Here is a 27,401-nt window from a genome sequence, read left to right as displayed (position 1 = left end):
TCAAGTACCACAACACTGCCGCATGGTACAAAATGTGGGACAAAGTAGAGGCAAAAAATATGGTAGATTTAAATAAGCTTGATCATCTTTAAACTGGTTTCCTCTGGAAGTATTTCAAGAGAGAATAAAACTCATTAGTGATATTATTTCCCACCTGATTCAGAATCGGTCTACATTCACCGTTCTGAGTAGGTGAAGCTGCTTATGCTGGGTTATTACAGATAGTTGTTGGAGGTATTCTTGACATGACTGTAACTCTGTCCCTGATCCCCGTCGACCTCTCCACAGAACAAAGGAAGTGATTCAATAACGACGCGACACCTCGAGGCATGCAGGCAAACCAAGCAGCTTCAGAAGAGATCAGTCATTATGCCTCCTCTCCTTTATCTCCTGTCTGCCTTCCTCACTCTCCAGCCCTCTCCGTCGCTCTTCAGACAGGTATTCCTCTAGACAGCAGCAGAAAACACAGATAAATGATTCTCGTCTCCCCGAAGGTCGTCATGCTTTCAGTGTGACGGAGAACGTTCCTTTTGAATTAAACAGTTTCATTGATCCAGAGCAATTAGTGCAACACTGAGGGGATAAGTCGGCCCTCATAGCTGTATATTAAAGATCACTCCCTTTATAGCTGCAGAGAGATGTGTTTTATTCAGATGGTTGACATTTTTTTAGACTTATACATTAACTTAGCTAATTTCTCTGTAAAGCATTTTGGGTTTTAAACGTGCCACAGAAGCCAATCATGTTTATTTTTATAGAGCATTTCAGCAACAAGGCAGATCAAAGTGCTCATAAACACAGCATTTTGTCAACTACCATCATTAAAATCATCAAATATGTTGGCCAATATTCCAGTTATTATGAATAAAAACCAAATCTAAACTGGTGGATTTTTAGTCTTGATTTACAGCAGGAGTGTCAAACTCTTTCATTTTGGGCCGTATAAAAAAATCTAAATGTTCTTAAAGGGCCGGTTGAGCCAGAATGTATTGATAAAACCCATTAAGCTGTTAAAATATCAATTAATAGCTTTTTGTTTCAGCATTCAATAAGTGCTTCTTAAAATTAAGTAATATTTAACATATTTTCAGACTGATCAATCCATCCAGGATTGTTTTTGTGTTTTCAAAATCAAAGAGTTTGTGGCACTAATTTAAAAATATTACTAAAGAATCTTTAACATATTTGCATTAATGTGCGACATGAAATGTGACTTTATTTGCCTTATCAGTCCTGCACAATAACTCAAGAGAGGTTGAGACAGCAGCCACTTAAAGGCAGCAGTTTTATGAAAGTTTGTTCCAGATTTGTGGTGCACAGAAGCTGAATGCTGGTTTTCCATGTTTGGTTCTGGCTCTGGGGATGCAGAGCAGACCAGAACCAGAAGGCAACAACAGATCTTTAATGTATCGTGGTGCTAAGCCATTCAGTGATTTATAACCTAACAACAGTATTTTAAAGTCTATCCTCTGAGCTACAGGGAGCCACTGAAGGACTTTAGAACTGGGTGATGTGCTCTAACTTCCTGGTTTTATTCAGAACGCCAGCAGCACGTTCTGGATCAGCTGCAGCCGGAGGTTTGATTATTTAGGCAGACATGTGAAGACATAGTTGCAGTAATCAATGTGACTAAAGATAAACTCTTGGATGAGTTTCTACAGATCTTGTAAGGTCATTAGTCTTTTAATCCTGGAAATGTTCATCAGGTGATGGAAGGCCAACTTTGTTACCATCTTTAAGTGCCTCTGAACGTAAATAATCATCTAAAGCTGCAAAAATTATAGATCGCAGTAAAACAATGCTTACCTTTGTTTAGATTTTTTTCTTTTTCATTTGGCAGAATTTGTCATATTTTATTTATTACATCAAAAACCTGATGGAAACAATGATAAGAAGCCACTAAACTTTGCATGGTGGTTAGTTTCTGTTGTTAAGATCAAGAAGTTCCACCTTTCTGAGTCCTGCTGTCTGAAAAAAACCTCCAAATCCCAACGTCGTCCATCAAACGACGGTCTTCTCACGACTTGCATTTAGCAGAATTAACCATTACAATTCAGCCTGCTCTCCACTCCACCTTTGACATTCATCACTGTGTCGCGTTTTCAATTTCGAACCACATCATGATTGATTCCATCTGTAAAACCCGGATGACTTTTCCATCCCAGGCCAGGGGAACTGATTGATCGCCTTTTGCGACTGAATCAATGCGATATCATCTGGCAATAAAACAATTTGGGAAGATGTAGTGTGGCATTTAGATGCTTTCATGTCTGGTCATATTCAGGGGAAGAAAAATTGAAACTATTATTAAGCTTTTGAGCCATTAAAAAATATCTGAAATGACAAGCTGGGTTTCTGAGAGAGAGTTCATGCTGGGTTATGTTAGTGTGTTGCTCCTCCAGTTGAACCTGGTGACTTTGCAACGTGTGTATCCGTCACTGTTATCAATTTCATTAAAGCTTCTGCACAAATAAAAAAAACAATCTCACCTGGAAATACGAGTAAATTAATTTGTTTGTTAAATGAAACCTTGAAAGTATGCGCATCATGCAACCCTCCCCAAGCTAATATCATATAAATGTTAATTACATTATGTGCGGTGAGCTGGAGAAACAAATGTTTACAATACAGCAAATGCTCTCCAACCAGCATGGAAAAGGTCGCAGGGTGTTTCCCGACACAATTTCTTAGCTCGAACAGAAAAAAAAACATATTTACAGACGATGATCTACCGCATAAATCTTTATTAAACATCTTGCTGAGCGTTGCTCTAAATTATGTTGACTTTCCATCACTGTATTCCATGCAATTTGAAAATGCAAATGCTTTTGCAGTCTCACAGCTTGAGAGTGAACCGATCGCATAACGTGGTTCCCAAATGGAAATTAGATTTAGTGAAGTGAGTTAAACTCCTATAAACATGTAGATGTTACCATAGTCATTTTCTTTATGCACGTCCAAGACGATATCATCAGGGGCGGCAAAAATTACTTCTGTAATGGTACACCGCCGAAATCCAAACATAACTCACGTTTATAAGTCATGCTACGATGATTTTCCATTTATGCTGCATTCCAGTTGTACTGGGAAATTCAGAATTCCCAGTCAGACAAAATCAACCACAACACCCTCTGAAGTCGGATTTCCTGCTGGGAGACTGGGAGCAACTCCGACTACCCCCCAGTTAGGACTTTGTGTTTCAGCAGTGGAAACATGTTTATTTTCTAGTCACACATGTAAGAGTGTGTCTTAAATCAATGCTACATGTTCACTGGACAAACACAAACTCTATTTTTGGTCTAGTTTCTACTGCAAATACCTTAATACACTTGAAATAATACAAAAATAATCAATTTCAACAAGATAAAGGAGTTTGTTTTCAGGAAAAGTGTCATTAATATAAAGAACTAGATCTGCTGAGATTATTTCACTCGTATTCAAGCGATAAGTTATTAAACTTTAAGCATTAAAAAAAATCCTCCTCCTCCGTCTTTTTCTGACTTGGTCACATCTGGTTGTTCGTCACGATTTGTGTGATGCGACAAAAAAAAAAAGCAGTTTTTCCAAATAAATTAATTTTGATTAGGGATGCACTGATTTATAAATGCAGATTTCCTTAATTATAAGACATCGGCCGATTTTTACATGTGAAGCCGACCATATCCACCGATCTTATCTACTTTGGTAAAGATCTAAAAATCCTCTTCTGCTCCGCCAGGAGAGACGTTTGGCTGACAGACCGCCCCACACATTTACAGAGAACAGTCACACCTCTGATGCCAGTTCAGCAACTTTCTTGCTATTTTGAGCAATGTTTTAGACAAAATAAATGGTATGGGCCAAAACTGGAGTCGGCAGGTCAGGCTTTTGAATCAGTGATCGGCCAGAAAACTGCGATCAGTGCACCTCTAGTTTTGGTACAGCCGAAAAACCGCCTCATCGTAGTGCAACATTTTAAATAAAATTTTTTTATTTTTTTCAAAATTGATGCGTTTCCATTAGTCAGATTTATTCTTGTAATTCTAATTTGTACAATTATATAATCAGTGGAAACACAAATACTATTAAAAATTCCTAAACAGGTGAAAAAAAAGACTCAACTTTACTGTAAATACAAGTAGATATTTGGTTTAGCCATAAAATTTACTGTTGTGTGACAAAAAAAAAGCAAAACTACACAAACTTAAGAATTTTGAATAACAAAAGGACATTTTTGTTCAGTATTGAAGAGGTAGATTGATTTCTTTGGACTGCAGCTCCACATTAATCAATAACAGCAGAACAAACCTATAAATTCTGTTTCATTTTCACTAAGTAGTTGCTAACAAAGTGTCTTACTTTTTTAACCTCAGAGTTTCCAGTCTTAACAGATGAATAAACTGCAGCGCTTTAATAAGAAGTGAAAAGTTTCTCATGTAGGTTAAAAGGGAACAGCTGTGCCCAGTCATGCTAAGCGCCGGCGCTGTGGATTTTATTCAGCTGGCTAATTACTTATGGCACTGAAGTTGGCCCTTGTTAACCTTTAACCATTACCTTTTACTCAGGATAATTGGAGTGCTTTAAATCAGCCATCTGTTGCTGCCAGTTCACCTTTGCAGAGTCTAAGTGACATATTGAAATCATTCAAGGGCATCAAGCAAGGCCGCTAATCAGAACGCAGAAAAAATATAAAGTCCTTTACCATCCAGCTGGAAACACATTTATGAGACGGACTTCTGCAAGTTTGTTCATCTCACTTTTTTAATTTCATGTTGGAAAACTAAACTTTTTAAAGGGGAGGTTTAAGCATAAAAATACTTAATTATTTAAGTAGCAATTTCAGTAAAAGTCCCCTTGAAATTGGTGATTTTACTTGGTTTGGTTATGGCAACACAGTAAACAAACAACATCCTGCAGATGCTTTAAAATCTTCAAAAACCAACATTTATATTCAGCCATTAAAATTACATTAGGAAGCAAATGGATTTGGTTTTTCATGTAGCATATTTTAAAGACTTAACTTTGCATTTTCAGCCAGAAGCCATAAACTTAAACTCATTTTATTAATTTTTTAAATTCTGTTTACAGTGTGACGGTTATTTGTTGCATAATTTCAGGGTTTTATTATTATAAAATGAAAAAAATCAATGAAACCGGACAGATTTAAATACAGGACACGATAGTTTTATTCACCAATAAGAACACAAAGTTATCTACAAGGACAACGACTCCAGCAGCCTCACAACAGTTAGAGTAATAATGAAAACTGAAAATACAAAGTTACAGTAAACATGCCGTTTGATAAAAATATCTTTACAAAAAAATGTACATTTCTATACAACAGTTGTCACTTACACGTCTCTACAAGTCCCACAATACTGGAGCGAGCCAGTTTTCAACAAACTGTCAGCACAGCGTCACTTTGCTACTAGTCGTTATCGGCTGAAATAAACATGGAAGGGATTAATTACAGCGAACGAGCCAGAAACGCTCCAAAGTGACCCAGATAAACGATGACAGATGAAAGAAAGGAGTGTTTCCTTTTTTTAATTTTTTACTTTTCTTTGTGTGATTATTTTTATTTGCAAAAGATGTGACGCATCACCGTACTGCTTAATAATAAAACAAAACAGAGAAAACATGAGCCAGATCTCTCTCAGTAAATGTGTCCTGGATACAAAAATAGTGCTAAATATTACACTTTATCATTATTAAACAGACACCGACTTTGAATGAGCTGAAGGCAGTTTCTGATTTTTTAAGCGGTTTTTTGGCAGCACCTGATGGGTTTGTTTATGAAAGTGAGAGAAGTGAGCTTTTCTTCACATTCTGCTTTAAAGTTTAAACATCTGCTTCTCTTATTTTCAGTGGTCAAAAAAAAAATCAATTTTAATCTCATTTTAAGAAGAGAAATTTGTATTTTACTTAAGAATGCAACATAATTTAACCTGTATTTCTGTTAGTTTTGATAATTTTGTCTTATAGCTAATGAAAAATCTTGAAATTTAATTTGTTTACAGCAAATTAAATTTGCTGTAAACAAATTTAATTGTTTACAGCAATTAAATTGCTGTAAACAGCCCAAACTGTAAACTAGTTTGGGCTGGTATCGCAGGATACGCAGGATACCAGCCCAAACTCGAGGGCTGGTATCCTGCGAGATTCGGCTCTTTCTCTGGTTCAACACCTGAATCAGATGATGCTTTAGTAGCAGATCTTCTGCAGAACTTCGACATTTGAATCGGCTTTGTTGGAGTGAAAATACATCTAAAACTGGCAAAACATCGGCGCTTAAAACCTGAAGTTGGACACCCAAAGTAAGACAGGCAGGCCACAAAATGTAGTTTCTAAAGAAGCTGGGAAGTTTAGCAAAAGGAAAAAATGTGGCAGAAGTAACAGGGAAAAAAGCATCTTTGAGGATTTTGAAGCAAGTTCTGCAGTCTAAGAGAGATCATTTTATTTTTCTGGTAAAACTGACTTTTTGATTTTATTAGTTCTCTGGAGCCACATTTGCATTTGGTCCAGCTCAGCTAAATTTATTTAGAGCTGCATGACTCTGAAACAAAATGGCGTTTTTAATCGTATCTGCACTAACACACCTGAATCAAACGACAGAAAGTGGTTATAATTCATCTTACTTAAGGTTCGTTATATTAAAATGGGCTGAATATATTTAAATGTTTTAGAACCAAGTTTTATTGTGCTGATCTGTCAAGTTAAATCCCAATAAAATACGCTAGACTTACAATGGAGTATTGGGGCATTACTAAGAAAAATATAAATAAATATGAGAGTAAAGTCACACATTTATGGGAATAAACTCACATGAGAATAAAGTCGTAATATTACTATTCTCGTAACACTACGACTTTAATCTTGTTTATTTCCATAATTTTATGACTTTTATTTTCCTAACATAAATTTTTTTATTTTCTTAGTTTGGCCCTTATTCTCTGTTGTAGAAACTTAATAAAAAACAAACCCTCGATCATTTTGAAAGCTCCTGCTTCGCTCTCTCGCCTGGATGAGATGCTGTGAATCAGTGCAGAATGACGGCGATGGAGCAGGAGAACAGCAGCAGTGCATGTTGGGATGCACGGGGCCGAGCGGGGCCCTGCTTCCCCATCAGGAGGTCCCTGCCAGGGTTGGCTCGCTCCGCCACAGGAAGCCCTCGCTGCTTCTGAAACTTGGCAGGAGTGGAGATGCACGGTGGAACAGCCCCACAGGGACGCTTGTGTGATAAATGGATAAAGCTGGACGGCGTTTTGCTCACAGCTATTGGCTTATGCATGAGTCCAAATCCAAAAGCAGACGGCGGCGGCGTCTCATTTATTTTCTGAGTGCCACTCTGCGACCGGAGATTGTCCTTACCTTCACTTATTCATTTGATGTTTGAGAAATAAAAACGCCTAAAGAAAGGAGTAGTAAGATTACAGCGCAAGCACATTTCATAAAAGCATCAACAAATATTTATAAATCTTCCTGTTTCCTTTCGTGCTTTTGTGTGATAAGCTGCTTTTTGAAGTAAACTCCAGGACAAAAACGTTAAAACAGGTCTTGGGTAAATTTTACTTTAACAGTTTGTGCTGCAAACACGACTTGGCATCTCCAAAACACAATTTACAGTCCCCGAATCCTCATGTTTCACAAACTCCTTTTTATTCTGCCTCTCGAAGGTGATGATGATATCTAAAACCTACAACCAGGAGAGCTTGCTTCTTCGCCCTGCAGAGGGAAAGAAGAAACATGGTGACCATTTCTCCTGCAAACCTACATGCTCACTGTTTGTTTACGCGGCGTAAATCCGAGGCGGATTAGGGAGAAATGTTAAAGCTTCCCGGTTATAAATAGACTTAAAAATACAGAAACAGCTTCCCTGGCCTGCAAGTGAAACCATCCATGCATTCTGCCCAAACTCAAGAGGGATTTTTCAGTTTTTAAATACATGTCATGCAAAGAGGCTTTCTGAAGTGAACTCTGACAAAAAAATGGAAAGTCCAAGTGTTATGTGATTTCTTTAGAGCTGGATAAAAGTGGGTCAAGCAGCTGCCAGAAGCAGCTCTGGGGTGAATATAATTTTACTGCAAACAGAAGAAAAGATCCACCTTTTGTTTTTAAACATTTTGCCTTAAAGTTGTGCCAGTATGTATTGATAAAACCCATTAAAAAGTTGTTAAAATGTTAACTAGCTTCGATACATATGCTGCAGGGTTTCACAATTATTTTTGTGGTTTTTATAAAAATCTAAATCGCTGATTTCGTGGAGCCACTAGAAATATCTGCGAGGAAGTTTGAGATATTTGCTCTTCCGTAAGACAGTAAATGTGACTTTTTGTTACTCGCCGTATCGATTACAACTTGACTTCAAGTAAGACAGGAATGAGTAAAATTAAATAAATGGTGAGAAACCAAATGTTTCTCACCATTTTTGGGAAAAATTTTACGCCTTAGTGTGAAAAACGGAACTAATGCAATTTTTTGCAGACCCAATTGCACTAAAATTGAATCTGTAAATTTCCACGGTTGCAAAATTGTGAAAAACTGGATGAATTGATTGACGTAATTTGGTGTCTTGAGTTTGACACACGTGAGCTTTAGACGCAAAACTTTTTCTATTTTTGGGGGAGGAATGTTTAAAAGTAATTTTGTTCTCCATTACAAACAAATACTTTGAGTTTTGTGAACGCTACTTGGAATTAACTGGAACAATGAATATATTGATAAATATGTGGAAAAGTACCTCATTCTTATTGTTATGTATAGGAGAGGATGTGTGATGCTGTGGGTCTAAATCTGCCCAACTCTAAGTAGAAAACTAAAACTGTTTTTTCTAATAGGATACCAATAAATAACACAAAACGGTTTACCAGACTTAAAATTAAATATAAAAATGCTGCCCAATTGGTAAAAAAGCAAAATTTACTCATTTTAAAGATTAGATACTCTCACCGTACTAAAATATTTAATAATTTTAAGGGTTTTGACACATCTGTGCGCATAATAGTAGTCAAACTACAATACGCACAGTATGACAGTCTTCTGTTTGAAAAGGAGAATTGGAGAAAATAACCAGCCAACGCATAAACTCTCCTGCATTATGCAAGCGAACATGAGAAGAGTGTCTGCCTTTCAACATGACAGCCGTCCAAAGCGCAGAGCCGCGCTGACAGCAGCCCTGGAGAATAAGAGAGGCTGAACGTCCCCGTACGTCTGCTTCAGTCCTACATCCATGTGAGGATGGGAATCAGATGCAAACTAGACCTTTTTTCCCCTCATGAGGAGCAAATATTGGAGGAGAAACTGAAGGCTGCAATTGAAGCTAAATTATTTTTTATAAACTGTTAATAGAAACGGAAAAACTCCTTTCTCTTTAAGGACAATGAAGGGACAATTTGATAAAAAGGTGAAGCTTTTTTCTGTGTAATACGAAGCAGGTTGTTTGAATGCGAATATATTTCTATACTGCAAAAACTCAAAATCTTACCACGTATTTCGGTCTAGTTTCTAGTGCAAATATCTTGGTACTCTTCAAATAAGACAAAACTTACCTACGATTAGATTTTTAGTAAGAAACAGGCTTGTTTAAAGTAAATAATTCCTTAATATTGATGAGAAATTACTCGCTCCATTGGCAGATATTTTCCCCGTGGGATAAGTCAATTTATCTGCAAGTTATTTTTCATCAACATTAAGGAATTATTGACTTAAAACAAACCTCTATATCTTACTGAAAAGTTACTTTTAAGTTAGTTTGCCTTATATCAAATGTATTAAGATATCTGCAGACCAAAAATACTCAGTAAGATTTTGAGTTTTTGAGAAAAATTTACAACAAAGTCCCAATTATGAAGTGCAGTCTTGTTGATTTTGCGTGAATTTCCACGATAATTCGCAAGAAACTGGAGGGATGGATTGATATAATTTGGCAGTAAGATAAAAACTCCATTGATTTGATTGATAAAATAATATTTAAGTACACTTAGTGTTTAGTCTGAAAAATAATCTCTTAGTGTAGAACTTAGAGGGCCACATAAAAGGCTGTGATGGGCCGTATTTGGCCCACGGGCCTCGAGTTTGTTCTGTTGCATATATGAACTGCATTGAATAAAATCCACTGATGTGTTTTGAATGTGACAAAATTAAAACGTTTGAGTGTTTGGATCATTATCCACACCATGCAGGCCATGATGCTCTTTACTTTAGGCCCAGCCATTCCCCCCCCCCCCCCAACCTCACAATTCAATTACATGAATGTTGTTTATCGGCTGTTCTGCCCCATTGAAATGCCATTAATGCTCCCTCTGCTGAACTCCATATTAGCTGCCCTTCAGCAAAGCCGGTTCTTTAAATGTCATGGAGCTTATGACTTCTGAGATGATTAACGAATGTTTAGAAATGCTCCACACACAGTTCAGTGGCTACGTTTCAATCAGGTCCGTCTGCAAGTCTTTTTAACGAGGAGTTTTGTTGGACAACCGCATGCTGTGACGGTCATAATGCAGACTTTTAAGTCCAGAGCTCTTACCTTTTCTCAGTTGTCGATGTCCGATACGTGGTTCTCTATCTGAAAGGCAGAAGATGCAGAAAAAAGGACTGAGCGCGCTCGTTGTACTTTCAGTTTCTCTAAAGGTCACGGCTGATATAAGCTCAACTGGAGCAGCCACTTACAAAGCAGTCTTTGTGATACATTATCATAAATTGTAATCAAGAAACCTTCAGGGAGCAAAATTGCTTTAATATGTTGCTGAAAAATAATCTCAAACAGGAAGGTAGGGGAAGCTTTTATGAAGAAAAGCCCAGCTTTGTTTACTGGGTTTATACTCGGTAAATGTAAAAGAATAAAAAAAAAAAAAATTTAGTACTGTGATTACACAGATACTGAAGATTTACCCTTCGAACAGCAAAAATAATAGGTAGAAACATGGCTGACAAAAACGCTAAAGCTAAGTTCACACAGCAGATGTTAACACTCAATTTTCATTTTTTTGTTTTGCTGAAAAGCATGCATAAGAAGAGAAGTAATAAATAATTTACAGGAATACTGTTAAACACTAAAGGTTTTTTAAACGCTCCGGCTTCAGAGCTCTCTTAATAATTTCCAAAACATAATTTCAAGCCACAAGGGCATCGATTTGTGCAAAACATATTAAAAAAATACCAGAATTAAATTTTGCTTGTAAAGCATCAGCGACCTCCACCTTTTTAAATCTGCAGAAAACATGTAATACTTATAAAAGAAGAAAAAAACAAACCAATCTAGAGAACCTGCAGGTTTATCTTTGGTTAGAAAAACCACATGCAGATGAAAATAGGCTTCTAGTTGCAGTTTGCCTTTGGAATCAATGTTGACAAATGAGCGCTGGGAGCGCGGGCTCAGTGGGATCAAATGGTTCAGTGGATTCAATCGATACCAGCTTTGAGAGAACAATCACATTAGAGGGAAGACTGATGAGACCCGCTTCTTCTCTGAAGTTATTGATTGATTTAATTTTCTGTTTTCTACAATGTGGGATTCAAACTGTTTTTCTTTATTTGTAATGGAAAGCAGTAAAACACAATGTAATAACACCAACCTGGTCAAGAATTTAGAGTTTGTGGCCCAAATTTATCATGACATTCTGTTTGAAGGTTACCGACTTAAAGCTGCAGTATGCAACTTTTTCTTTTACATATTTGTTAGAACCGTTACCGTGACGAAATAGTTTGTTATGAGACAGATAATCTGTGAGAAGCTCAATCTCCCCCATCTCCACCCTGAAAACGACCAATCAGAGCCAGGAGGCGGGTCTTAACCTGTCAATCAACCCCATGTACGTACTGCTCAGGAAAATCAACTTACTGTTTCAGGAAAACCATAATTGCTAGCTATGCTAACTAGCCTAGCATACACAATAGGATCTGAAAACTGTAGCAGAGAGCACAGACGGGGAGGTGGAAGGAGATTGTGATTGACAGCGCTAAGACCCGCCTCCGGGCTGTGATTGGTTGGTTTTAGTCGGCCTCGAGGATACAGATACCATATACCATATGGTCACAACATTTTGACCGGTTCAACAAATATGTAAAAAAAAAAAAAGTTTTTTTTTTTCATTATAAAAGTTACATCAGTTTTAAAAATTATTTTTGACTTTTCTTTCTTACACTGGTTTAAACCCAATAACTCCTGAAACAAGCATTCTGAGAATCTAATCTTTTCAAGTCTGAACAGAAATCTCTTTCTGGCTTTCCTTCAGTGACCTTGTTGAAGAAAGAATAATCTGCTGCTCTACATCCACCACTTCACCGTAAATGTAGGGAATGCATTTGTGAAGCCTCCTGCTCCTACTGCATCGTATAAGTGTGCAATGCGGGCCTCTGAAGAGCCTTTCTTCCATGGTTTCAGCCAGGGCAGACTGGAATAGAGTGTCATTTGCTCATGCGAAGCCCTGATCTGTCAGAAATGTGCTCATGAATAATTCTGGAAGATTAGCTTTCGGTCGGTGAAGGCTGTGCCGAGTTGAGATCTCCCAAAGTGCGTCAGCCCTGTCAACCTTTTTCCACTCACCAGATGGTGGCTGCCCTCCTCATCGTAGTCGTCCTCCCCTCCATCGGTCATCTCGCCCGCCTCCACGTCCAGCGCCCCCTCGCCTGCCTCCTCCCCAGAGTTTTCTGCCGTCTCCGACACAGACTCCTCGTGCAGGGAGTCGCAGTTGTCTTCGTATTTTCGTTGAGCCTCTGAAATGGAGCAGGGCACAGAAAATGAGAACCGACTGGACTTTTCTTTCATTCAGAAGGCAACAAGCACTTAGCCTAAACAGGTAACCAGGTTAAACCTGAACTAATAAGTCACTTCGAATAGTATTTATATTAATAAACCGTTCACATTAATGAAATGTTGAATTAGTTCAGAGCACTGTTGATGAGATCTCCAAATTATTGTGAAAGGTTTAGGGAAAAATATGCTATAATAAAAATCAACAAGCAAATTTAGCATTGCACTCTTAGGGTGTCTTCACCCCTGTCCAGTAGACTCGCTTCGATTAGGGACCAAAATATGCACCATTTTTTACATTTTCACACCTTTGAAAAACATGTTCCCCTCCTTGCCTGTGGGGGGCGCTGCACCAAGAACCACTAAAGGAAACCACATAGAAATCTCAGAAGACATTAAGCTCAACTTCCTTCTTCACAAAATATAAACAGAAATGGAGTGCAAGATTTTAGCAGTTTTATGATTTCTCTTTTGCCTTTAGTAAAAAACAAAACAAAGAAAAACAGGAGCCATTTCTCCAATTAGTGTTAAACACACAGGTTTGCTTTGGTTGTATTTACCCAGAATGCCCTGCAGTATAATCCACTTCCTGCTTTTGGAGACGTCTCCAATCCGCTTTACATTTACATTTTCATCCAAACCAAGAACCAGGTTCACTTGTTTGGTCTGGATTACGCATTCACACCTCCCCAAACAAACCAAACTCTTTATTGCAAGCAAACTGAACAGGGTTGGTGTGAATGCACCCTCAGACTTTCCTCCACTATGTGTTCTATGTGTTTTTAATTTTGGTTTGATGGTTTTGAAAGACAAGGTTTGTCCATTTTAACTGTGAAAAAATGTTAAACATGATGCAAGGATCCTAAACTAGATTAAAGCTATTTTAATTTGAAAAACGTTTATTATTCACAGGTCTGGAATAATTAAAGCCTGCAATAAATGTCTTGTAGGAACACAACCACAGTCAATCCATAATCAACACTCTGAGGGAAGTTGTTATTACTTTAATCTGGTCATAAACGGTGTAAAATCTATTTACGTTACCGGCTAAAAACTTTTAAGAAGGCATTAACGATAGAAATATTTCTATCTGTATTTGTGGAGACATTGGGAGGCGACATCTGTGCTTTCCACTGAGTTCAGGGGATTTTAGCAACACAATTTAATGCAAATTATTAGTTTGTAAATGATGTTCTTACGACAAAAACACAGAACTCTGGCTCTGTAATTTAAAGTTAATTGAAAACATAAATTGCAGAGTAGAACCTGGGAGATGAATGAAATAAAAATAATTAATTTGTAGCCAGAAAATGACTGGACTGCTTCTGGACTGTTTTTAGAAGCAGTAGAGACCCAAATGGAAGCACAAAAATGTGCAGAAAATGAATTTTGCATAAGAAGCTATTAGTTTCTGTAATTTAGAAACTTTTTTGCCAATAGCATTAGCAAATATAAATGTTTTTCACTTTAGTCAAACTGTAGCCAAGTGGGTACACTAACTATTGCTGATATGTTCCTGTTGTTTTTAAGTTTGTAGATTAAAATACAGTATAATAATAAATGGCAATAAATGTGTTCAGTTTTAAAAACTGAAATAAATTTGCCTGTGATGATTTACAGTATTTTCTAGCATCCAGACAGAGTCTGGTTGAATCGCCTAACGTGGAGGCGTCTGAACACCACATAATTAGCATAAATTAAATTACAAAAACTAAACACAGTGAAAAAGTGACCTACATTGTAGTACAGTGGATCCCCATCTATTAATGCTTCACCTTTCGCAGATTCAACTATTGGTAGATTTTTTTTTTTGGAACATAATTTCAAATAATTTGAGATAAATTTGCCCATTTGTGGATGTTTTAGTATAGAATGCTGCTTGGGAAGCTGAAACATCAGGCGCAATGCTACTCGACATGCTATTGGCTGCTGTTTACAAACCAGCCAATCCAGGAGTGCCACTTATTTTCATTCATGCTGATTGGCTGAACCCCCAAGAGAGGGAAAAAGGAAGCTAGCGCTAGAGCTAACACAGTTTCCACTGTGCGTATTAATGCACGTATGGAATAAGGAGTATTTTCAGATTCCAGATATTCATGGATGGTTGTTGTCCCTAACCCACTGTGTAGCAACTGAGTAATCTGGAATGAAACATTCACTGTTTCTCAAAGTCTAAATGAGCCTGTGTTTGCTTCAGCTCATTTATAAAGACCCTCTGTTGGTTTTATCTACCTGCTCAGCCTGTGTGCGTCTGGGTGGTCGTGTCTCGCCCCTTGTTAGTCTTTTTGTTTACCCGTGTTCGACCAACCCGACCAATCAATGTGGCTGCTCCTCTTTCCCCTGAGCCAATGCTCCTCGACTCCTGCAATCACATGGACTGGGAGTGTTTGAGCTCCTTGCAAATTGTTTTCTCAGCCTCTGCATTTCCATATCCTGCATATGGATCCTCCGTCTACTTCACCAGGGCAGCTTAATAGTCTTTTTTCCAGTGATATACAGCTGCCATGGATATAAATATAAGGCTACAGCTAAAGATTATTTTAGTATTCCACTGGGTATCGATTATTCTGTTGATTAGGTGAGTAATTGGATGAAATAAATTGGCACATTCTGCAGATTTTCTAACCACTTACCATCATTTCATACAATATTACAAATACTTATGAATTGCAACTAATTAAACTCCTTCCCTTCTTTTAAATAAAAGGTAACATTTTCTCCCCTAATATTCAATAACAGTATTCCTCTGGTGTACACTTGATAATTTTTAACAAAAGATGCATCTGCAGCTAAAAAACAAATACTTCTAACATCGACATATGAAGAGCTCAGCGCTTTTCTGCTCGACTTAACATCAGTACAGCATCAGGCTGATCTGTTGACCATTTCTTTTATTAATAATTTGATAGCAAAAGGTGCTTAATAAACTGAGTGAAGCATATAACAAAACATAATTACAGAAAAATATGTTTTTTTTTTCTTAAATTCAAAATATATGCATTTTTTCTACAGTTTTTTTCTTAATCACTGCTCTGCTGTAGGGCTAAACAATAACTTAAAAATAATATGTATCATAATAGACATATGATCAATACCAGTAGATAATACGTTTGATATTTAATCGATTCAGTATTCACTGAACTCCGATCCAGAACCGCACGGCATTCTGGGATACGTAGGAAGACGAAAGACTTTAGCTGCTCAGCCTCTCACAACTAGCAAAGCAGGCATCAACTGTCTCACTTGCTCTTTGGTCGCCTAGCAACTCACTCATTCTACGGTTACCTAGCAACAACTTGCTGAGCAACTGGCCAGCAGCAGTCTAAGGTTCCGCTATTGCTCCTAATAACTTCTTAAAAATAAAAAAACAACAGCGAGGAGTGAAAACTGGATAAAACAGGAGAGGTCACACCACCCATTTGATAGCATTTCAAATATTTAAAACAAAAAAACTAATCAATAGTTATTGATAGACTGATATAAAATGAAATGCTTATATTTTGATATGATTTTCAGCCCTTTTTAGAGACTGTAAACTCAAGATAAAGATTTATCGACTACTAAATTAGTTGGTGAAATCTGAAGCCCTATGAGAATATGTGAGGAACTAACATGAAATAAGCAATACCCTGGGTGGAAAATCAGGTGACATGGCCTTTTCATTGCGTTTCCTGAATAACCTTCACAGTGATCTGCTGAGGTTGTCCCACAGTGCAGGACATCTATAAAGACCTCATTTAAACAGAGTCAGCGTGGGGCTGACATCTGTCTGCTGATATGACAGAGAGCTCTGCCGCTCTTATCTCCCAACATGTCAAAAAGACTTATGGCCAACGTGAGCGTTTTAATTTCCGTTTCCGTAACCGCTCGCCGCGCTCCGGTCTCCTCCCTCCCTTCGCCCCGTGTCTGCCGCTCACCGGATTCTGTCCTCTGCTGCTTCTCAATCTTCTCCAGGCGTCCCAGTAAAGAGTCGATCTTCATTTTGATCTGGGTGAGCTCTCGTTTAATGGTCTGGAGCTGGTCCGTCTTCACTGTAAGCACAAGAAGGAGCACAAACGGTTACCTCAGGTAGCCCTAACTGGCTGGTTCTGGTTCTGCAGTAATTTAATTTTACTGTTTGATGTTTCTCATTAATCCCCTCATCACGCCGAGTCAAATCTTCCACGGGGAAAGAGCGTCTCAATCAGAACTTTACTGACAGGTTATCCAGCTAAGACTGAAGACGTGCTGCTTTTCAATTTAAAGATTAGTGCGCAGCTTACGCCCACCGTGCTGTGCAACGCTCCTTCATGTTTCCCCCCAAGCAGCGCCAGCATCTGAAAAAAAAACGGTGTTACAGTATGACATCGCAGACTCCGAAGCATGTATAATGTGGCTAAGGTCTTAGAAGCAAGTACCTACAGTTGAAACTAGATATAATACTATTTTAGTAAGAAATAGGAGCTTGTTTTAAGTAAGTAATTCCTTAATATTGACAGAACAGTGCGAGTTACATTGGCAGATTATTTCACTTATAACAAGACATTTTCCCACATTATAAGTTAAATAATCTGCCAGTGAAACAAATACTTTATCAATTTTAAGGAATTATTTACTTAAAAGAAACTCCTATATCTTGCTGAAAATTACTTGTAAGTTTTGTCTTTGCACCAGAAATTAGACTAAAATTACTTGGTAAGATTTTGGGTTTTTGCAGTGTATTACTTGGTTTATTAATTTTAGAAATTGTGGAGTACTCATTATTTTGCTTTATACTTTTAATATTGGAGAACCCCATCTTAAAAATCTAAACTATCCTTTATTATTACTGGATTATGTTCATTAATCCAAACCCGTCAACTGTAAAATTAAAATGAGATGATTACACCTTAGGAAATAAATCATTTTATTAGTTAAAATGCCTTTAAACAAACCATATATTTAGATATGTATGTTTATATTTTTACATAGGTCAGTGTTGAACGCTGCAGCATAATTTTACTCCCTCAGCCTACAGCGTCTGTTTACAGACTTTTAAGTAATTTGCGCTTTAGGTCTCAAGCTGTCTCTCAACAACGCACAGAGGATTTAAGTTGAGGGGCTGAAGCATAAGTGGATCATGTCAGAGTTTGAGACTTAACCTTGATATGTCATAAGGAAATAGGAAATAGCAGCTGAAAATAAAAGCACTTATCAGAGGAGCTGCCGCAATAAATTCAGACAGCTGAAACGAGGACGTGCTCGAGCTGAGCAGATTAAGGAACTCAGACCACGAGGTAATAACATAATCTTATTTCTCAACCCTCGGTGGATGAAGTGTGTCATATCTGAAGAGGCGGGCGGAAATACAGATGCTAAAAGTTGAGAAGAAAACAGAAAATTCGGCTTGACACCTATCAGATTCAATCTATAAACAAACCCACAAGTTCCTGCAAACCAGACGAAGGAAACGCGTAGGAAATAAAACAGAAACACACTAGTTTGTTATCAGGAAAGCGTGATCCTTTGATGTATGTGTATATGTACACCCACTCATCACAACATAGAGAAATCATGAATGAAACATAACTGTCTAAAAATAAAAAAAACAAAACGAATTCCCTGAGTGAGCTGCATGCCTCCTGAAGCACATTTTAATCTTTCATCGGTTTTCATACTGAAACACAACAAAACAGCTGTCCCAGCAGGACCCAGTCCCCTCTGCTACACGTCCGTCAATGCAGGATGTTTTTTAGATGAAGCTGGAAGATTAATACGTCCATGCAAAACAGAAAGAAAGCCCAGCAAATACGGCTGCACTGATTAGAATCCAAAGGTAATATGTAATAGGAAACACAGGAGCTGTTCTCATATTGTTTTCTAAAGCTGCTACTTATTCTTGATAAAATAAAAAAAGGGCAAAGACAGCAGATATATAATCATATCTAAGGCGGGGGGGATGGTAATGTGTTTCTATCTCCTGTATCGCCTACAAAACGGTATCTGTGAATACACTCTCTTTCCAAGTCCAGCGATATTCCGGCAATATTTCCGCCGGCTCTGGGAAGCTCACTGGGAGTGCTTTGATGATAAGACAGAGTGGAACAGTTTTTAATTTATCTGGACCTCCAGGCCCCTTTCCTTTTGTGTTATCAACTGCTAAGCTGCTGAGAGGAAACGTATACACTCGTATCTAGCAGATGATTCATCAACTGCATCTTAGATAGCTGCGCTTTCAGGGGAAGGGTACGGAAAAATCTGTTGTTATTTGGGAAGCTTCAGGGAAGCTTCAGGGGATGAGCAATTGGTCTAATTTTAGGCATTTTATGACCTCATTATGACAAACAAATATTCTATTTGAGGAATATTCAGTAAATCCTGCAAAACCGCACAAGAATACAATACTGAGTGACTTTTAAAGCTACAAGATGGTAATCAGTGTTACACAAATTAATTGCACATTAGTAAAGTTTAACCACACGATTGTAAGTCCACACTAGCGCTTTCTTAAATTATTCATGTCAGCTTTCCAGCAAAAATCCTGACCTGACTTTTTCATTATTTCAAATCCTCCAGACTTTATATAATATTTCCATTATTGCTTCACTTCCTTACAATAAAACTACCAGAACACGAAGCCTGAAAAGATCAGAAAGTTCTGCTTTGATTGAGAAGATCAAGAAAACAGACCTGAATAAAACTTTTTGCATTGAAAACTAAGAATGATCAGCGATAAAGTGACTCATTACCTAAATGAACCACATAAGGCAACCAAGGTCAAACACAGGCAGGCTTATGTTACAGAACACGACGCATCAGAATGCAGATAAAATCTTGGTCTTTTGTGGAGTTTGAATCCAATCCAAGTGCATGAGAGCTCATGCTTTCTTCAAGTCCAAAAATATGCATTTAACTTTAAAATAGAAGTGTGTGTGTGTGTGTGTGTGTGTGGATGGTGGTCTTGTCACGGACCAGCAACCGGTGAGATGGAGAACAGGCACAAGGGGAGGACCGTACATAAATACACTCATAGGCGCAATTTACAAAGACAAATTAACCTTATAAATTATTATTATCGCTAGAAAAACATAAACTTAGTTACTCAAGAGTAGCTTCTTAAAATACATGAATTAAAATATAAAGTGAGTCTTTTTGAATGTTATTTGAAAGGAACTGATCAAAAGGAACACAAAACTCCACACCAAGTGCAGAGAACTTATATTTTTTATGATAAATTTCACATCTTAAGATTTTGATTCATCATTGTCTCAATAAATTCCAATTGTTGATGTTTAAAAAACCCTAAAACGGTGTGTAATAAAATTATTTTTCCTTCTTTGCTTCCACTGTTCAATAAAGGTATATCAATACAGGAAGTCACTGTATGTATTGTAATAACACAATTAACATTTCACATTTTAATAACACAATTCACAATACTTCTTATTGTCGTTTTTTCGCAATAGTACAACAAAATACTGTGATAAAACGTTTACTTCAGAGTGGTTAATAGATTATTCCTTTATTTGGGAGATTTGGCCTGGCTTCCTGCAGTGGAAATGCACCTAAAGCACAAATATAGTTGAACAGATATTATTTTGTTTATTTATTATTTTCTATTTGATTTGTTTTCCTAAGGTGAGTTATTAATTACAGGTTAACCTGCCAGCAGATGGATTATATATCCAAAATGTATTCTATCTTAGGAAAAGTCAATGCAAACCAGGACTTTTTATGGAAAATTAGTCTCCCCAATATACAGAAGCTCAGCTTAGAAACAGCAGAGAATTTATTGACTTTTTCCCCCAAAAAAGAGGACAGGAGATTGGCTTTTTTCCCCCATCGTGGCTGTAATAGCAGCTGCAGCAGAGTCCTCCTGACAGAACTCACCAAGCTGCTAACGCTGATAACACCGGCCGAGACTGCCAACTGTGAAACAAACAATTACACTAGATAGATAGAGACTAATGTTTGGGAAAGCACAGCTGACCCACAGAGATGTTCTCAACCTCGCTTTAATTACACCTAGCATGTTTTAATGCCTATCGAGTTAATTAGGGGAGCAAATTAGATCCAGATGTGTGCAGTCTGGCTGGAAAGACGACGAGAGTCGGCTCTGCGTTTTGCTTCAGCTTGTCCTGAACTGCAGGAGCACAGCTTGCAAAAATCGTGAGCATAATTGGTGCAAAAAAGAGGAGTAGAAAAGTCTCGTTGTACGTACATTTGACACCTGAGGAGGAGGATGATGTTGGAGGTCTGGAGGATGAAGAGGAAGAAGAGGAGGATGTTTTGACAGGGAAGGAAGTCTTCCCACGGCGAGAGGAAGGAGCGAGGACCCTGGAGCGTTTCAGGGGGATCACAGCTCTGGGTGGGGGGGCCACTCTGCCGTGGTAATCAAAAAGCCTTGAGAGAAAGAAAAACCTGTATTATCACACTTATACTTTTTCTGTAAATCACAAGAGGCTCCATCACGTTGATATCTGCCCATTTATTAGAGCTAAAAAGAGTTTCTATGGTTTATCTCACATCAGCCTTTTTTAAAGTCGACTCTCTCTTTTTCCCAGTATTGTATTTCAAGATAGATTTACTCTCGGCTCTGTTTTTCAGACGGCAAAGGGAAACAAAGGGAAGAAATTACCGATTAAATCTATCAATATCTTCCGTTTTTTTTGCCGTCGAGTTTCCAAGACCACTGAAAGGATGAGAGTTTCCCACTCCACAGATCCTCTGGATATGACGAGGATGAAAAGAAGAGGGAGCTAAATGTGAAATGAGGGCGTCATCTTTGATTGTTCTCAGTTACAAATGATGTCGCAGCTCAACCTCAACACGGCTGACATTTAGAAAATGGAAAGTGCCTCCACAGATAAGCGCTCTGATTGCCGCCGCTGCATAAACGAGTGAAAACAAAACGTTCCTTCATCAACGTGTTTAAGTCAGGCGCTCACATGTCCAACCATTTTGAGAAGATGACAGTTTCTGTTTTCAAGTGACTGTATTTGACTAGACGGAGAATTTTAATTAGCCGGATGCAAAAGAAGATGGTTTTCCATTTGCTGGTCCCCACACAAAACAAAAAGGGTTCTGCGAAGGCCTCAAAGATTTGCCAAAATTACATTTGTTACATTTTTATTTGGTTCGCTTTTGTGCTGCACTGTGTCAAATGATCCGTTTCCTCTCCTCGCCTGTGGCGGCGCTGGATCAAGAACCACTGAAGGAAATGACATGAAAACCACAGAAGAAGACGCGGAGTGCCGCGTCCTTAACGAAATGTAAACAAAAATGGAGTAGCGCCAAATTTGAGTATTTATTGGATTTTTCTTTTGTCTTTGGCAAAAGACTGAGCGTTAGATTCACACAATTGTTTTGGTTGTATTTACCCAGAATGCCGTGCGCTGTAGTCCACAATCTCCTTGGTGTTCAAACTGCACCAGAGTTCAGTTCAAACGAACCGAGACCGCAGAGTTCAGGCGGACTGAAAGCTAATCAGAGGTCGATTGCGTGTTCACACCTCCCCAAACAAACTGGAGTTTGATTAAACTCTGGGCATAAACATCGAGGGAGGAACAGTACGCAGACAAACAAACTCGCATATTTCCGTGACATCATGCTGTGGGAATGCTAGCCTTTAGCACTGACAGGAAAACCTGAGGTAATGGGAAGATAGATGGAGCTAAATACATGGGAATTGTCCTGTCAAAGTCCAGAGTGGACTTGACGTGATACTCAGACGCTCCATCCAGTCTGACTAAGCTGGAGATATTTCACAATAAAATAGAGAACAAATCAACCTCTGGATGTACAAAGCTGGTAGAGATTTATCCCACAAGACTCAATTGTAGGCTCAGTAAAAACTCCCTGGACTTGTAAGATTTGACAACTTGTCTTGGTCTCTCACATAAAATCTCAACACAACACACCAAAGTTTGTGGTTGTAATGCGATAAAACATGGCAAATGTTAAAGGATTATAAATACTTCCTTTCCCAGTATTTCAGCTTTACCTTCCTGCAACATTAACTGAGACGGGATTGGCTCGGGTGACAGGTAGGAACAATCTTAAGATATAAAAACGGATGATGCATACCTGCTGTAGAAATCATCCCTGTAGTATTCGTAATCAAACTCGTAACCGCTACAAGAGAAACAGAAGAGACAAAGAGAAAAACTCTCTTACTCTCTGTAAGGTGAGCGGCTTTGTTTTCATTTGCTGTAAGCCATAATTATCGCACTGAGAGAAAGAAAGCACTGTGTGTAACACACATTCTGTCCGATAAAGATTTACCCTCACACCCTTAAATATTCAGCTGTATACTGAGAAATGCTCACATATCAAGGTGATTTACATCACAGGTAAAAAAAATAAAAACCTTCGTGGTTTCCTCATTGCTTACCTGAGATGAAAGCTAGCTTTCAGGGCCATGCACTTTCTGAAACTTTTATTAAGAATATGTTTTTTGCATATTTATTAAAACGGTCACTACATCCTGACAGTAGAACATGAGACAGTTCATCTGTGAAAAAATAATCAAACTTCTCCGCCTTCTCCCAAGTATAAGTAGAGAAATGGACAACTCAGTCAGAGCCAAGAGGTTAGTGCTGTCAATCACCCTTGTGTACGTGCTGTTCATGCCCTGCCCCTTACTCTCCGCTACACTTCAGCTGATTGCCCACACTGCAGACTGCTGTGAATGCTTAGGGTAGTTAGCATTTTCACAGATGACGGAGGATAAACTGTTTTTCTGTAATGGTAAGTTGTTTCTCTGCCATTAGCACATTGACCAGCACATACACGAACATGATTGACAGCACTAAGATCTTCCTCCTGAATCTGCAGATGAAAAAAGGAGCACAGGGAGGAGGTGGTAAACTCAATTTTCTTCCTTGGTTTCTTTTTTACTGATCATCTGTCTCTTAACATGGTGACATTTTGAACAAATATGTAAAAAACAAATTGTTTATAAAAGTCACGTACTTCTTTTTTCATCTTGTGGACGGATGGGGAACTTATTTCAGTAGCCGGATCTCTGCATGTACGCTTTTATTTTCCATAGAATGGAATGGATATTTTTATATTCTTTTTGGAAATCTTTCAATTCTTTACCTGCTACTAAAAGCCTTAGTCAGCTCTTCTTATCTCAGAAGGAAACCAAACTAGATGAGAAATGATGTTTGACTCACATTCGGCAGAAATTACTTTTTTATTCAATTTTACTTCAAGTTTTAATAGATTTCTTTGTTTTTGCTGTTTGTGTATTTTCTGTAATTTCAAAAAGATTAGAAAAACATTTTGATAATTGTGTTTTTTCCTCTTTTTGGATTAAAATACTGAACTAGAACATTGAACTAACTTTTTAATGTCATTCTGTTTTATTAATATATACTGTGGAAGTTTCATACTGTTAAAAAAACTCCAGAAATAGAAAATAAATGACTTTAGGAGATTAAAAATGTGGATGGCGCTTCAAATGAAAAAAGAATGAAAATAAAACAGTCCAGTTTCTCGTGCAGGAATTTAAATTAGGATTTATGTCGTTTAATTTTGGAGAAATCTCTCTCTTTTGTGGTCTGTAATTACCATTTCACATCCTTCTCGCAGCAACAAAATGCAAATGAGGATCCATGGCAGCACTACACAAGCTGATAAATTAGTTAAATAAGACGTGTAAAGAAACAAACTATCAATAAAAGCAGGAGTTAATTGGTTGGATTGTTAACTTTAGGGAAAGTATGAGAAAACATACGAAACAAATCTGGACCTTTGTCATGTTAGACGCCAGTAAATATGCAGTCCGGGTTCTCCACGAAATGAAACGCGCACTGGGCAGAAAATCGGGGTCATGCTTAATGAAGCTCACACAACATTAATTCCTCTGAGCTTTCGCTGCTTTTGCTGTATAAACTGAAGTCAGGCCCCAGAAATGCAAAAATCATGCCGTTAATTGGAAATGCGAGGTTCAAACGAGGGGAAGGAGGGAAGCATAATAAGGAATCCTCATATTTTAAAGATTACAGCAGATTTACATCAGCAGCAGCAGCCGGATGCGAAAGCAGGTTAATATTCATGACAGTGGTGAAGGAACTCGCTGAATGTTGAAAGGAGGACGAGTCGTACCTGTAAACAGCTGAGAGCGGCCGCTTGGAGCCGCCTTTGGGCCTGTAAGGCTTGGGCTCGCCCGCCATGTTTATGTCTGTAAGAACAAAGAGAGAAAAACTCATCAGTCAAGGTACACTGAAGGAAAATTCACAGATAACACTCCACACGGCAAAAATAAAATGTTACCCTTCAATCTGGGTTGTCTAATTAAGACAATGTGGAAGAGTCTAAAAACTTCCCACATTTCTGCAAAATCTGCTTCCAGAAATAATATTTTTATCAGGCAGCTCTGATCATTTTCTGATAAACGCTTCACTGATTGTAAGGCCACTTATTTCTAACATGAATCTGAATCATCCTGGCTTCAGAATACACCCGATTCAAGTTATTGACCTTAAATAAGTAAGAAAAAAAAGAGAAATAGTGGAAATGTGCAGAGGCTGAAGTCCTTGATGCCGTCATCCCGAGTTATGGGATGACGGCATCCTTCTTTCTCCAGCCTATTTCCTGTCAATTTACTGCTCAAAATGCAACAAAATCTAAAAAAGAGAGTAAACTAACAATAAAGTATTCACTTTAAGATGCATCGCTCAGAGAAACGGCTTCGGATTATGATGACAGTGCTGAACAAACCTTTAAAAAAAATTAGAAAGACGTTCAACTCTACGTCATAAGGGAACAACTCCAGTACTGTAAAAAGAGAAGATTTGTTTTTATACATGAGTCAATAACGGACAATGATCAGGCTCCAATGTAATCTAGATTTACTTTGCTTATTTTGGATGCCAAATTTAATTTCCATACAGCCAATAATGTCTGAAGCAGTTGTTTATGCACCTTTTAGATAAGCAGCGACAAAAATTATGAGCATATCATGAAGATGATTAAGGATTAAAATGAGAAAGGAGATAAAAGGCACAAAAAATGCAATAATGTCAGAGTTTAATTTGAAAAAATCCTTTTTAATAAAATTGTGGAGATGCCGCCCCTTCCCCTACCTGGATTGTATTAGGATTTACTTTACAAAAAGTGATTTAAAATACATTATTCTGTTTTCTCTCTGTCCATGTATATATTATTTATGCACAAAAATGTGTGAGATTGAATAAATGAATATTATCTTTAATTTTATTCAACCGTATATGGCAGTTTTAGCATCAGTATTAAAAGTTGTATTAAGTGAGCTAAAGTTTTATGCACAAGACGTAATGTAGGCAGTGCAAATATTCTCTTTTAAATGTTAACATGATGCAATAAAAGCTGTGAAAAATGAAAGAGTCGAAGCAAAAAGTGAGAAAACTCTTTCCTTGTAAATTGACTAAAGGCAGCACAAGAATCCCATCATATTCTTCTTTTTATGTTGTCCCTGAGATCACACTCACAGAAGCACTCGAGAGGCTGCTTCATAACCGATTCCAGTTAATGACTTAACAGAAATATTGTCATGAACATTGCAAAGAAACTTAAACCTTGTTGTAAAGTTATTTTAAATAGGAGCTCAGGATAAATCCCTTATAGACCTTAAAGATGTTCTCTGACACTTTTAGCCTTACAGCTGTACATATTTGCTTAAATATTTCATGCCTCTGCTTTTCCGATGCCAAATAAAAGGAGGCGCCCAAATCCCTGAGAGTGGGGTGGCACTGGAGTAGAAATAAGCTGCTGGCGAACTCCTTCTACCAGAGGAAAGGAGATTAAATCCGGGTGTTTTTGTACGCTCACTACTTAAGAGTGGAACGACCGGATGAGCGTGTTTTTGTGTCAGCATGCTTGATAGAGTTTGACCTCTGTGCCGACTTACAAGATAATTACAGTTTTGCTCATTAACCTGGAGGTTTACCGACATCGGAGGCAAACCTTCAATTAGCGCCAAGCAGCCAGCATAGCAATTATATCATCCAAAACCCCCAAAGCAATTAAAACAATCACAGGCACAACAAGTTTGATGTAAACAACGTGTGCCTCATATCCCTCCTGCTCTGCGTTGGGATTTTAGGTAACGGTGCTGCAACAGCTTCGACATTCGCTGAGTGAAGCCGTCAGGAAACGTGAGGCGCAAACACCAAGTTCAGAGCAGAAAGGTAAAGATTTCCTGGACCTTCTAGTTTCCAACACTCAGATATGGTCACAAGATAAGGATCAGAACTGAAACTCAAGCAGGCAGCTTCTTTCCTGAGCGTCCGAGATCAGCATTAGACATAAGATGAAGAGTAAAACCTCTGCTTCCCCTCTTAAAAATGAGGCTGCATTCACACAAGCCCCATTTAGTTCGCTTTAATTGAACTTTAGCTGGTTTAACTAGAAACTCTTCATTTGGGGAAGTGTGAATGTGTGATCAAACTCTGAATCTAGGCCTCGGTTTGGTTGAAGTGAACCCTGGTTCAGTTCGAATGGATGTGAACACCAAGCAAACCAGAGATCCCTTCAAAAGCAGGAAGTGAACTATAATGCAGAGCATTCTGGGTAAATACAACCAAAACAAAAGTGCGAGTCTATCGCTAACGGGAGAAATGACAAAAGAAATCCTACAACCGCTAAAATCTGACGTCACTCCTTTTTTCCTTACATTTCATGAAGTAAAGGAAGTTGCACTTGGTGACTTCTTCAGGGGTTTTGG

The 27,401-nt window shown here is 38.0% G+C and overlaps 1 protein-coding gene and 1 long non-coding RNA gene across 4 annotated transcripts in view; one reads left to right on the top strand and one right to left on the bottom strand.

Moving 5' to 3' along the window:
- Positions 1–27,041, top strand: LOC106955583 (uncharacterized). Its single transcript, XR_001426611.1, has 2 exons — positions 1–438; positions 26,781–27,041. It is a non-coding gene; the product is annotated as an uncharacterized LOC106955583 (long non-coding RNA).
- Positions 5,148–27,401, bottom strand: part of LOC106955580 (RALY RNA binding protein like) — a 118,777-nt gene continuing 96,523 nt past the window's right edge. For 2 of the 3 annotated variants that reach the window (XM_015045846.1, XM_015045845.1), the window contains 7 exons: positions 24,803–24,878; positions 22,775–22,822; positions 20,910–21,091; positions 16,648–16,761; positions 12,524–12,693; positions 10,505–10,543; positions 5,148–7,704 (listed from right to left, as the gene is read on the bottom strand). In XM_015045846.1, the coding sequence (XP_014901332.1) occupies positions 10,511–10,543; positions 12,524–12,693; positions 16,648–16,761; positions 20,910–21,091; positions 22,775–22,822; positions 24,803–24,878 (623 nt within the window). In that variant the 3' untranslated portion in view covers positions 5,148–7,704; positions 10,505–10,510. The remainder of the gene's footprint in view (positions 7,705–10,504; positions 10,544–12,523; positions 12,694–16,647; positions 16,762–20,909; positions 21,092–22,774; positions 22,823–24,802; positions 24,879–27,401) is intronic. The other variant, XM_015045847.1, reaches the window with a different exon arrangement.

Source organism: Poecilia latipinna, unplaced genomic scaffold, assembly GCF_001443285.1.
Source record: "Poecilia latipinna isolate Pla-1442-1.1 unplaced genomic scaffold, P_latipinna-1.0 Scaffold750, whole genome shotgun sequence".
In the NCBI taxonomy this organism is placed as follows: Eukaryota; Metazoa; Chordata; class Actinopteri; order Cyprinodontiformes; family Poeciliidae; genus Poecilia; species Poecilia latipinna.
Note: the sequence above shows the minus strand (reverse complement) of the source record. Positions and strands in the feature narration are given on the sequence as shown.